General features: G+C 43.2%; 1 protein-coding gene across 1 annotated transcript in view; it reads right to left on the bottom strand.

Annotated features, from left to right (window-relative positions):
• Positions 1-11,239, bottom strand: part of BAALC (BAALC binder of MAP3K1 and KLF4) — a 50,894-nt gene extending 39,655 nt beyond the window's left edge. Inside the window, exon 1 of the mRNA XM_088442661.1 lies at positions 10,546-11,239. Coding sequence (XP_088298787.1) covers positions 10,546-10,738 — 193 coding nt within the window. The 5' untranslated portion in view covers positions 10,739-11,239. The remainder of the gene's footprint in view (positions 1-10,545) is intronic.
• Positions 11,240-14,335: the final 3,096 nt, after the last annotated feature.

Raw genomic sequence — 14,335 nt, 5'->3', positions numbered from 1 at the left:
CACAAAGCTGAAAAAAAAAAGCTAGATTTCAAATTGGCACATAGATATTGGCTTCCAGATGTTTTTTTATTTTTTTTAATGGTACAATAAGAATTCAAATCGAGAAATCTATAGTTTGATTTGACCGACTACCAGACAAATCAGGTGTCTGTAAGAGGCGAGATAGCTCAAATCACAAGTTTATTCAACTGTCTCGGCTGTCAGTATTTATTTTTAAATAAAGACAGAACTTTTTTTTTTAAAAAGTCTTATTTAAAAGCACTGTTAGTCCAGAAAACGTATGACCTCTAGGTATTTGCAGACTGGAGTAAAACTGACCGACGAATGATCCTCCAGGATCTAATGGGCTCTACCATTTGTTGATCAGCCATCCAACAGTAAGGGCTCTATTTACTACAATCCGCATATTGAATGCAGATTGTAGTGTGATATTACAGAGTGAATTCGCATTGCGAATTCAGGCAATATTACAGGGATTTACTACAAATCCCTTACAGGGACAGAGCTTGCGATAAAGCTCTGTCCCTGCAAATCCCCTTCGGAGCCTTATCACGGTATTTTCGCAAAAAATACCGTGATTAAGTGCCCGCGCATGCGCCGACCAGTCGCCGCTGCTACCCCCCGGCGCTAAGCCCCACCCCTGCGATCACGGACCCTCCCCCCCGCGACCCCCCTCTCCCTTAATTACACTTACCTGCATGCTCCGGGCCCCGGTGATGTTCTCCATTCCTCCGGTCAGGTGATCTCCCATACTGCACTGGGGCCCGATCACCTGATGACCGGGCAGCAGTGCACTATGGGAGACCAGCTGACCGGAGGGGAGTCATCACCGGAGACTGGATCACCGGTCCCTGGAGTCAGGTAAGTAAATTTTTTTTTTTACTACTTTTTTTTTGTTTTTTTACAGTAATCAGCTTGCGGTCTGTGTAGACCACACAGCTGATTACTAGGACCGACTCCCGGCTCTGCTCTCCCCGTTAGAGCAGAGTAGGAGGACGGTAACCAGGGGAGATCCTGGATAACGCCACCTCCAGGTGGCGTTATTATCACAGGGCTTTCCCCGATATATTTTCACATTTTATTTTTAGTAACTCTGGTCGGATCACATTTCCCATTACAATTATGGGAAATGCGATCTGCTTTACTAAAAATAAGTGATACTTAGGGGTTGGAGTACAATTTTACGAATTCTACTCCAATTGCCCTGTAATTACTATAGGTGATACTAAAATAATGTGAAAAGGGTGTGAAAACAGCCTTTTTCACTTTATTTTAGTCAACATAATGTTAATAAATAGAGCCCTAAGTACTGAAGAAATTACTGAACTATAACATGTATGTGTTTCTGCAGCTAATAGAAGGATGATGAATTCAGATTACCTTCAGCCTGATATGAATTATCACATCCAACAGAACCATTGTAAACATCCTTGGAGACATGCTTTCTGAACGCTTTCGCTGTGAATGGCTTTTAATGCATACCAACCACAGTCATACAGCATGGAGACTGCATATCAAACACGTGGCTTTTACACCACATTGGGTAACCATCATAAACCTGAAAGAACTGGACAAAATGTTCAAAATGGGAAACCAATCTGTTTTAAAATAATAGTAGTTAACATAAAGGGAATTTAAATAATATTAAACAATCAGATTTCATATGAAGTGAATCAAATTTCCATTGATATCTATAGTATATTACTGCTGGTAATGAGGAAACACTGTAGAGGTTTTTTTTATTTTTATTAGTATAGGGCGTTGGGACTTTAGAGAAAGGTCCTCTGTATATTACATGGTAGCAGTAGGAATTCAGGAAGTTCATTCGGATACTGCTGGGTTTCCATTCTGCTCAAACATTGACCAACATAGTGTAACTACGCAAACAGGCATTGACATAACAGTAGAATGGCTACACTACCAACATCTTCAGAACTAGCCCTATACAACCTAATAACAAGAGAGAACTCTGTTAGGCTACATACATACTAACATTAAAATTCTGTATTGAAGGTGCATTTGCAACACATGCAAACGAGTGTAACAGTAAAAGTTGTACGAAACAAGAGACTATGGGCCAAATGTAACAGGGTGAGAGTTTAGAAAATGTGAGAGTTTAGCAGTAACCTCTCACATTGGTTGAGTTTTATCTTCAAAATGGGAAAACATCTGAATGAGATTTTAAATCGTGAGTGTTTTTTAAATCTAAAAAAACATGCAAGTTCGCTCTGTTACTTTGTTTTTGGACTCTACTACATTAGCAAAGTTTAAAAAGTGTCGGAAACTCTCACTTTTCTAAACTCTCACCCTATTACATTTGGCCCTATATATTTGTGTCATACGTGTGCTTAGCTTGAATTTCTACGCCTCTTGTTTCATTTCCCTGCATCTTATGCACATCAACCAAGATGAAAGTATGGAAGAACACCGTAAATACGATGAGATGCAACTAGACACTTTTGTGTTTCGGCAATGTCCTCCTTTGTCCCAAATACATATTAAAAATGCAATGTGATTTGTATATGAATATTATGATTTAACATCACAATCACCAGTGTGTATGTAGTCTTTGTATTTAATATATAGCTTGAGCAATAGAAGCAATCAGCACATCTAGTGATACTATAATCATGACATGAGCAGTTGAAGGAATTCTATTATTTAAATGACCCGCAAGAGCTTGTCGGTCTCAGCGAGAGCCTGGATATTGTCTGTGTGCACTATATCTACATAGGAAACAATCACAGACAGGAATATATTCATTTTATGTAATCCAGCTGTAATGCACAACAAGGAGATGCCCAAAGCCTGGTGGCACTGGTGGCTGAGGACCAGGAGGAAGACACATTCTGGCTGCATAAAGAAAGATATGTTCCAACAGCAATGTGTTGGGTGCAACAGCAAGGCAAAATGTATATATATATATAATATATATATATATATATATATAAACTGCCTCCTGTTCACGTCATCACCGGGATACGCTCTCTGCAACGTGCAGATGCGCGCCATCCCCGGAGCCAGCACTTGCACACTCGGGTGACAGTATTTAAGGTAAGACTTGTTTTTGTTCTTATGTAACCTTGACAAAAAGGCTGTATATGCCCTGAAACGTTGGAGTAAATATTTCGCAATTAAGCCCTCCAGTGCCGCCTTCTTTGTTCTCACTGTCTTTACCATTTTAAGGAAGGCACGGAGGCCAATACATAAGAAGGAAAAGACTGCCGGACCGTGTGGACTTATTTGTATCGGGGACTTCGTTGGGATTTCCCCTAAGGGTCAAGGCACCTCCCAGATATTCATCATTTTTTTCGCAAGGATTTTCTTATTTCAGTGCCAGATCTGCAAGCAGTCTGACATTAGATGGAGCAGCAGAGCTCTGCGTCTCATTTGAATGAAGCAGCGGGGTATACAGGAATCACTGCTGTTCATGGTGAATCATACAGCTTCACAGATGATGAGGCAGAAAATATACTCTTCAAGGAACAACTTACATTTGGAGATACATTAACTACTAATGAAGATATTTTCAGACATCTATTTAAGCTAAAAACAAGGAAGTCTAGAGGATAGTTTACCCCTGAGGAAGTCTAGAGGAGAGGACAGAGTTCCACCTGGACGAAACGCGTTGGGTACTTTACTGTATGCTGATTCTTAGATAAGCTGTTTTTTACTATCTCTAATGTACGGGCATTCATTTTGCAATATTGAAGCTCTGAAATTTTAAACTGTATTACACTATGGATGTCTATTTTTATATTTTTGGATTGCCATTAAAACTGTGAAAAACACTACTGATGTCAGTGACCTTATGAGGATCTTCACAAAGGACATGAGATAAGCTGTCTTAATCTTATACACATGGTACAGGTTCACTCTTAGCCCTCTTCACACAGTTATTGCACTAGGAGGCGCCCTTGTTTTTTGTTATTTTTCAGATTGAAGAAGTTGGTGTGCTTGACAACAAGGAGCTTTGGCCGTCCAATATGAGTGGATTTTTCTAGGCACAAAACACAGACTTCTTCAAAAGACTTATACCCATTTAGGGTGTTCTTTATTTTTATTATTATTGTTTTATTTCACATTGTCATACACTGGCCTAGCACCAAAATAATTGATTTATTTATTTATATATATATATATATATATATATATATGTGTATTTTAGCATACCGTACTATGTTAGTTAATAGACTGCATTATTACCTTGCACTGTTGTGCCAGGAGTTTGGTGTAAATTTGGTGGTGTAGCAAAACTGAGCACGGCACCTAGGTACAGCCCATACCTTATTAAATTAGGGGTAGGGGGCTGGGGAAGCACTTCTGCACTAGGTTTAGGAAAAATATATATACTTGTGTAATGGCCCCAATTAGACAATTTGTGGTACATATGAAATCATTCTATGGGGGTGCTGCCAAGGACAATAAGTGGGAGTTTACAAAAAAAAGGCCCATACCTGTAATATATCCCATGCCTAACACCTGGAAGCTTACTGCCCCTTTCTGTACTGAGATTCCAACATCTCACTATGGTTGATGCATCTCTCCCCAATGTGACGTCAGGAGCTAATCACAGCTACCATACCTCTTCAGGGCAGTTGCCTTGAGTGTAAGGTGGTTTCTGGGCAGTTCCACTATAGGAACCTTAATTTATTTTTAGAGATGAGCGGTTCAGATTCTGTGGAATCCGAACCGCTCCGAACTTTGGGGATCCGAGTCCACCCGAACGCTGTTCGGGTGTTCCCTCCCTGACTCGGATCCCCGTTCGAGGCTGAGCCGCAGCCTCCTTATTGGTTTAAAAGCATGGAGTCTTGTAATGAATATGCACACTGGTATTAGGCACATTTTTAGGTAAGTCCTACAAGTTTTATATACTGTAGTGCAACTTTGGTTCATTTTTGGGGCGTGGGTCCCCCTTGATTGCCTTTGTTGATCTGTTTCAGGGCACCGCATTGTAACACATTTTTCCTTTATAACACATTTTAACCCTTCACTGTTTGTTTACTATATATGTACCTCACTTTTTATTTTCATTCTTTATATGCAGCAGTAGCTGCTCCTATCTCTTTTACACTGCACTTTTCTTACTATGGCGGTGCCCTGGGGCGGCTTAGCTGGGCTAGTTTGGGGGTGTCCTGCGCTCTGGATTTGAATCATAGTATGTTAGAGACCTACCCTAAAGAGGTTACCTGAATATAGTGGGTAGGCCCATAACCTTGGCCAAGATTATGCTAAAAACCTCTATTGACTGCAACATTTTATTGCATTTATATATTATAAATAATTTGGAGTTGTGCACCTGAGATTTGTCTGTTTTTGTGCCTGCAATTAGTCTCATCAGGTAGCACCTCCCAGTATATATATAGGGTTAACTGTCTTTGCTCAAGCATGGATATCACTAAAACCTGGACTAGTAGTGTGCCTTGAGGACTGAGGCTGGGAATCGGGGGGGTCATTGAGACGTTTAAGGGGCCTGCATACTAATGAGCGTGTTCACACCTAGGAGGTGTGGCCACACCCCCTTAAAAAATAAACACAATGTAAAATACTATGTGCAGCTCTGCAAAGCTACAAAGGGGGATATTTGTCCCCCTCAGCAGATTGCCCGCCCCAACCCGGGCCCCTCGAATGGGCCCAGATAATTAGTGCCCGCTGAGTGTGAGACTCAGGTGGAGAAAGACATGGGTTTGCCATCTGTCTATCACAATAGAGCTGGAGAGGAGCCAATGATTTATAAAGGTGTGGTGCTGGGAGAGCTGTGTGACATAATAATCACGTGCGCTATTAGGGGTCGTCACAGAGAAGTTGTTTATCTCTGTGAACGTTGTTTGCCATCCTGACAAATAAAGCAGTTGGCGATTATGTTAGAACTAGATGGAAAATATAATCAGTTCATTGCCACTGATAACATGACAGTCATGCTACTTGTAACTGCAATACATATCAGTAACAAACACTGGACGCAATGAACAAATGGAATAATTAGATTATTTCTCACTGCCGTGGTTTTCTATGAATCATACACACTATGGGCATGATTCAGACCCGTTCGCTAGATGCGATCGCTCGCTCCGAGCGTATGGAAATTCAGCTAAGTGACGTCAAGGCAGCCGCTCGCAGGGCCAGTCATAAGCACTCCCACTTTGTTTTGGCGAGCGATCACTTTTTGTTTGACGCCCACTTGAGCACGTCATCTCCAGGAAGTGCATGAAACCATTGGTACATCGAGCACCATCGGATGCGAACGCAGCACTTGAGGTTGACTATACCCTGCTGCAAGCACTGCGAGCACTTCAGTGTATATTTCTAGCAAGTGATGTGTCCTATGACGCTGGCTGTTAATTATGCACGCCTCTGAAATGGCATTAAAATTCTCAGGCACGCCTGCGTTCGCACCTCCACTCCCCCGTTTCCAGTGGCCTGGCCCTGTTACCACCCACAAACGGCTTGACCTGTCGCTTGTTCAGCTGGGCTGTCTATGCTTGGCGAGAGTTTCCCCATCACTCGTTCTAGTTCGCACACGCGCAATACGAAGCATACGCATGTGCACATTGAAAAACATCGCTTGCTTCGAGCGATCGCTTGCTAGCGAACGGGTCTGGAATCAGGCCCTATATTCCCAACAGCACTGCACACGTTCCAGATCAATTGCAATTTACAATGCCTAGTATTATATTAGTATAACCTAAATACAAACAATCTAGATAGTACAAGTATACAATATATGAGATTACGACCATTTAAAAAGAAATAAAAACAAATAGGGTTAGTTGCATTAGAATAAAAAATGTATAATGGAGACAAACACTGCATAAGTTATGAAATCAATGCAAACACAGGATTTTCATGGGTATGACTCAGACTAATTTTATCTAATGCCACACAAGAATAATACTCACAACACACTTGTAATATACACAGAGGTATGGCAAGTATTTTTTAGGCAATATTTATAGTCACTTGTAACACCCCCTCCCCATTAGCACCCCAGCATTAAGGGCTGCAAAAAACATTGATTTGAATCTGACCACTCATTTTTAAAATGATTTGATAATTAGTATTGCTTTGTGGCAAAATAGTAATACAAGAAACATTGTGGCTTAAAATGAGAATCATAGTTAAGCAGAATACAATTCACCTTAAATGTAGTATTAACAATATTCATAATAATAAAAATACAATAGTGATGGAACATTAATGGTACAATGTGGCTTATTTCTTTAAGTTGTCTATGAATCAAATACATTTGGGTATTTAAAAATGTCACGTGTGTGTATATATATATATATATATACATACACACATGGTATGTAGTTAGTATGCAGGCGGACGGGATGATATCTATGGAAATCCCGGCTTTGGAAACCCGACCCGGGACTAAAAATAGTCATCGAAATCCTGATGCCAGTCCAGATCCCAACACCGGAATCTTGACAGCCACCACCCCGATCGAGGGTACACCGGGGCGTTTTAGCTGTTAGCCACGCGGGGGGGCTGGGTTAGGTTTCGGCACCATGGGTGGGTTAGGCTTCGGGGGGGGGAGGTTAAAGTTAGGCACCACTGGGGGGTTTAGGCACTAAGGGGGGAGGGTTAGGTTTAGGTACCAAGTTGGGAGGGTTAGATTTAGGCACTAACGGACAGGGTTAGGGTGCGGGGTGGGGAGGTTTAGGGTGCAAGAAGGGAGGGTTAGGGGGAGAAGGGGGTTGGGTTAGTATCAAGGCCAGCTCCAGGGGTAGCCGCGCCCTGTGCAGCCTGGGTAGCATCCGCCCTCTAGTCGTGCACCGGAAAAGGGGGCGTTGCCTATGGTAATTAAATGTTATTTGGGGGCGTGCCTGCGTGGCACGCCTCCCGTGTAATGTCAGGCTGGGGGCAAGTCCAGCACTCCGTCACTAGCTTCCACCAGCCCTCTCCCTGCACTGAATGGATGCCGCACGCATGCACACAGCATTCATTCAGCTACTCTGGGGTCCGTCACCACCGCACAGCTGCGGCGGTGGGGGTGCCCAATCTCCCGACAAGACCATCTGTGGGACACAGTTGGAGAAGCGGGACAGTGCTGAAATCGGGATGTTGGGAGGGGTGCGCCCTCTATGGGGTGGCGCTCCTGTTCAACCGCACTAGTCGAACATGCCTCGGGCTGGCCCTGGTTAGTATACTTACCTGGCCCCTGTCGGGACACAGAGCATTGGGTGCGCTGTCGGCATTTTGACAGCAGGCATCCCGACTGCTGGTATTTCATACCTAATCCATAACAATATATATATATATATATGTATATATATATATATATATATATATGCAGTGACTTGCAAAAGTATTCACCCCCCTTGGCGTTTTCCCTTTTATGTTACATTACAACCTGTAATTTATAAAAAAAAAAAAAATTATCTGAATGTCATGTGATGGATCTGCACGAAATAGTCTATTATAAAGAAATTTCTGACAATTGGCATGTGCATATGTAAGCACCCCCTTTGCTATGAAGCCCCTCAAAAGTTCTGGTGCAACCAATTACCTTCAGAAGTCACATAATTAGTGAAATGAAGTCCACCTGTGTGACATCTAAGTGTCACATGATCTGTCAGTATAAACACACCTTTTCTGAAAGGCCCCAGAGGCTGCAACACCACTAAGCAAGAGGCATCACACCATGAATACCAAGGAGCTCTCCAAACAAGTCAGGGACAAAGTTGTTGAGATGTACAATTCTGGGTTGGGTTATAAAAAAATATCCAAATCATTGATGATCCCCCGGAGCACCATCAAATCCATCATCATCCAATGGAAAGAGCATGGTACCACAACAAACCTGCCAAGAGAGGGCCGCCCACCAAAACTCACAGACCGGGCAAGGAGGGCATTAATCAGAGATGCAGCACAGAGACCAAAGGTAACCCCTGAAGGAGCTGCAGAGTTCCACAGCAGAGACTGGTGTATCTGTGCATGTGACCACAATAAGCCAACAGTCCATAGAGCTGGGCTTTATGGAAGAGTGGACAGAAAAAAGCCATTACTTAGTGATAAAAATAAGAAGACACGATATGAGTTTGCCAAAAGGCATGTGAGCGACTCCCCAAATGTATGGAGGAATGTGCTCTGGTCAGATGAGCCTAAAATTTTAACTTTTCGGCCACCACTAAGCAAAACGCTTGTCTGGCGCAAACCCAACACATCCCATCACCCCAAGAACACCATCCCCACAGTGAAACATGGTGGTGACAGCATCATGCTGTGGGGATGTTTTTCAACAGCAGTGACTGGGAAACTGATATGAGTCGAGGGAAAGATGGATGGTGCTAAATGCAGGGATATTCTTGAGCAAAACCTGTTCAGTCTGCCTGTGATTTGAGACTGGGACGGAGGTTCACCTTCCAGCAGGACAATGACCCGAAGCATACTGCTAAAGCAACACTCGAGTGGTTTAAGGGGAAACATTTAAATGTGTTGGAATGGCCTAGTCAAAGCCCAGATCTCAATCCAATTGAGAATCTGTGGTCAGACTTGAAGATTGCTGTCCACAAGCGGAAACCATCCAACATGAAGGAGCTGGAGCAGTTTTGCCTTGAGGAATGGACCAAAATCCCAGGGGCAAGATGTGGCAAGCTCATAGAGACGTATCCAAAGTGACTTGCAGCTGTAATTGCCGCAAAAGGTGGCTCGACACAGTACTGACTTTAGGGGGGTGAATAGTTATGCACGCTTAAGTTTTCTGTTATGCTGTCCTAAATGTTGTTTGGTTCACAATATTAAAAAAAACACAACTTCACAGTTGTAGGCATGTTCTGTGAATAAAATGATGCACACCTTCAAACAATCCACTTTAATTCCAGGTTGTGAGGCAACAAAACATGAAAAATGCAAAGGGGGGGGCGAATACTTTTGAAAGGCACTATATATATATATATATATATATATATATTATATATATATATATATATATATGCAGTACATAGATGGTGGCAATAACAATTCAAATATTAAACCCCTCTAAGATCAGCTAATTTATAAGAGCTTGAATGAAAACATATCAAAATATTTATTGAACATGTAAAAGTATTCCCCCCCCCCATTTTTATTTTATCCCTGAGCACATTCCAGTCTAGACATCATTGTCTAACTACTGGGACAATCATTAACTTTTACTTAGGCTACAGTTCTGCAAGATACAAATGTTAAAGTCACCTAGCAGCTACTTCCCAAAACATTTCTGACAATTTATGTACTTTACTAAGTTCCCGGACTCGTCAATGTCTTAAAAAGAAAAATAGAAACTGCAGCAAAATAAATTATATTTCTTCTATATATTCTACAAAATATTTTTTTTAATACACGACACACATATGACATATGAGCAGACACTAAACATAGCAACCTCAGTGACAAAATCAGAGCAAATGTCCTCAGATGAAGTTTCTCTGCCCCCCCACCCCAAATGAATGGAGATACATGACAATAAGTCAGCATAATACAAAAACACAGTAGACCATAAGTATCTGGCTGGTGGTGGAGATGATGATGATGATGATGATGAGTGACTTGTCTCACCAGGGTGAATGGATCCTCTTTTGTCCCTGACACCAGACTCGGCTGAGTTGTGGTCGTCCTGGCAGGAATGTCCCAGTCCTCCTGGTGGGATCTCAGTATCAGTGCTGGTCAGCCAGGTGGACTCAGTGTCCCTTGTCCAGCTCTCATAATAACGGGGCTCAATGGCATCAGCTCTGCTCCCTCCACAGCCCATAGTAGTCTCCACTCTGCAACCTGAGCAGCAGCAGTGGATGATATAATATTAATGTGTGGGAACTGTGGGGAGTGAGGCGCAAGGACTGGTCCGCTCCCTACCTGCAGCGCACACTGCCTAGTATTGCAGTCATACCACAAGCACTGGAGATGCTGCTGCTGCTGAGTGGTCAGTGCAGCCCTTACAGAGGACCAGCTAACATCAGATGTCTGTCCATACTTTATATCCAGGAGCCAGGCAGTGAGATCCTGGGAGGAACATGCCAAGACCCCAGGCTGCCAGTCAGGGTAGGATGCAGAGGTGGGCTGGTGCTGGGGGGAAACCTACAAAGTGCGATCATTGTGTCCCCATCTCTGGCTGCATTCCTCTATCTCCTGTGCTATGTGCTGCATCTTCCTCCCAGATCCTGCACTTCAGTGCACTGGTTCTCTGTCCTGAATGGTCCCAGTAAATAGCAGCAAGCATCCCCCACCCCAGATAGTGTAGGCAGACTGCTGTGGGAGCTGGTTATTGCAGAGTGAGGCTGCAGCAGCTCTTTGTGCTGGTGTCAGAGACACAACGTGAGGAAGGTGGAGTTTGTGCATTAGAGCTTCCCCCCTGAAATCCAGCAGCACATCGATCCGTGACGTCATGACACCGTCATAGCTGCTAGACGTGTGCTGCAGCTATCTCCCCATGGGTGCAGAACCACTGGCTCGGGACTCATCCACTAACAGGAGGGAATCCCACATACAAAATACTTGCATACATTATGAATCACCTGTGCAATGATAAGGAGGTGTGATGGTTGTGTAAAAATGGTGATTTATTATTTTATACATGTATTGCTGTTTTCCTGAGGGGTTATTTGTTATTGCCTTCACTCAATCCCATATAATCCTGTAGTTCCTATAGTTCTTTTGTGTAGATTTATATTATCTAATGTTCCTGAAAATAGCATTGCAGCAGCTGCAGATGGTTAATGAGCATGGACATGGAAGCGTTCACAATACAACAGGTTTCTTCATAGAAAATGCATATACTGTATATAAGTTACACCATAAGACACAAATATACATAAACCTATTGGCTGGGCAGCAGTGGTTCTGCAACAAAGGAAACATTTCATGATTTTCAAGATCTTTGTGTAGCACTGAATGCAACTGGCTGCAGGGCTACTGACAGAGCCGACCCTGGTCCATTTGGTGCCCTATGCAAGATTTTTTCTGCTGACCCCTAGACAATCAGAAGCCAGGCTGCGGTGCCTGCTGGGCACCCTCATGGAGCAATGCCGTCCTAGACATTCACTTATGTGGCCTATGGGCTCTGAGTATTGGTGCAACACATGGGAGGCTCAGCGCTTCATAGCAGCATTATGGGGGATTTTATGGCATCCACCTAATGCAGCACAAAGCACATCCTTGTACATCAGGGATGGGGAACCTCAGGCCTGGGGGCCACATAAGGCCCGCAGAATCATTTGGTCTGGCCCTTGGGGCTTTTTGCTGCTAACCTCATCTGACTAGCGGTGCCTAGAATGGCACCCTGCAGCCAGAAGCTATGCAACAGTGCCGCCTGGAGCGTCCTTAGGATGCTTCAGGTGGTCATACCGCTGCCCTTACAGCTCCCCGGAGAATCCTCAGGATGCTCCGGGCATTGGTGTAATCACAGGCGGTTGTAGCGTGACGTCACACGGAGGGGGCGTGGCCTGCACCTGGCCCACAAATAATGTTATATATATCAAAATGGCCCTCAGAAGAAAAAAGGTTCCCCACCCCTGTTGTACATGTACACCGAGCACCTGCTTGTGTAGCCAAAGAGGGCAGTTATGGGCATAGGTGCAGATGTGTGCGGGTACGCAGAACTTGGATGGGCAATACAGTGGCATTCAAAATGTCAACATCACAGTGTCGCCATGGGTCAACATGTCGACAGGCACCATATTAACATATTCAGAATGTCGATATTTTCACAAAGTCGACATCTGAAATGTCACCATGTGAAATGTCGACATTCTCAGAATGCCAACAGTTAGAGTTAGATGCCGCCAGGAGGGTTAAGCTGTGGGAGGAGAATAGGGTTAGGCTGTGATGTGGTGGGGATAGGGTTAGGCATTAGGGAGAGGGCCAAGGGCAGAGATTAGAGTTAGGAGAGAAATACTTACTAGAACTGCCGCTCGGCACAGGACTATACCAGAAGTGCTGCACGCGGAACCCGTAAAATGATGCTGAAGACACTGCTGCCACCAGGAACAGGTAAGTGACCGCTGGACCACCAAGGATGTTATGTCGACATTCTAGCATGTTGATGTGTCATCCTTGTAGACATGATAAATATCGACATGGTCACTGTTGACATGTTGATTGTCAACATTTTGACCATGTTGATATTTTCATGTCGACCGGATGCATGTCAACACGAGAACTGTCGACCTAACATAACACACCCACAACTGCTTTAATATTTTATTCGTATGCAAACAACACCTTTGGCATTAGCTACAATCACTAGTGCCAAGTAATTTCATGGCATTCACATTGCATTTTAATTGTATTTTGGACATTTTTTGGACATCTGTTCTTTGCCTTAGTCCAGCCTTTTGGTCTCAGCAAACCCTGACAGAGGTAAACTGTTTGGGTATACTGGCACTTATAGAACGGCAAGTGCCAGCAAACCCGTGGTACAGTAGCTGGACCTGTACAGCACAAAAATTACTGGTAAATAAAAAACTGCCACAGTGAAACAAATGATTTGAGTTAAATAAATACTCTTCAACACAATCTCTTTTCCAATTTATTACATATCTAAATCCATGCATGAGGTCCTCTTCTGTCTTCCAGCTTTAATCTAATAATGCACAGGTTCTCAAACTCGGTCCTCAGGACCCCAAACAGTGCATGTTTTCCAGGTCACCTCACAGAATCACAAGTGAAATAATTAGCTCCACCTGTGGATCTGTTAAAATGTGTTAATAATTAATGAATACACCTGTGCACCTGCTGTGTAACCTGGAAAACGTGAACTGTGTGGGGTCCTGAGGACGGAGTTTGAGAACCACTGTAATAATGAAAAAAGTTAAATGAAAAACTCTGTAGATGCATAATTTGTCAGGAGCCCTGTAGCCATTGGCAAGCCATCCAGCTAGTAAGTAACAAATGCAAAATGTCCTCACTTTCCTTGTTACACCATGACAGAGACGCTCTGTTTAGTGAGTTGATACAATGTAATTTATTGATAATGTGTTTTAAATTAATATTGAAGAAAGTACAGGTCGTGTGGCGTAACGTGCAGGGTAAAATGTAAAACGGTCTAGTTACTAAGCAGTGTTAGGAGACAGAGTGAAAAGTGATAAGAAAGTGATAAGGTGCCAGCCAATCAGCTCCCAACTGTCATCTCACAGGCTGTGTTGAAAAATGACAGTTGGGAGCTGACTGGCTGGCACCTTATCACTTTCTTATCACTTTTCACTCTGTCTCCTAACACTGCTTAGTAACTAGACCCCTTAATTATTTAAAAAAAAATGTGAATTTGGCTTTAGTTGGGGTGTGCTTGTATTTATTTATTTATTTAAATATGCAATATACTTTCAGTAGCGCACGCAGGGGGGGTTTATAAGCC

This window comes from Taudactylus pleione, unplaced genomic scaffold (genome assembly GCF_031769625.1).
Source record: "Taudactylus pleione unplaced genomic scaffold, aTauple2 ptg000314l, whole genome shotgun sequence".
NCBI classification, from domain to species: domain Eukaryota; kingdom Metazoa; phylum Chordata; class Amphibia; order Anura; family Myobatrachidae; genus Taudactylus; species Taudactylus pleione.
The sequence above is the reverse complement of the archived record's forward strand: the minus strand, read 5'-3'. Positions and strand labels throughout refer to the sequence as shown.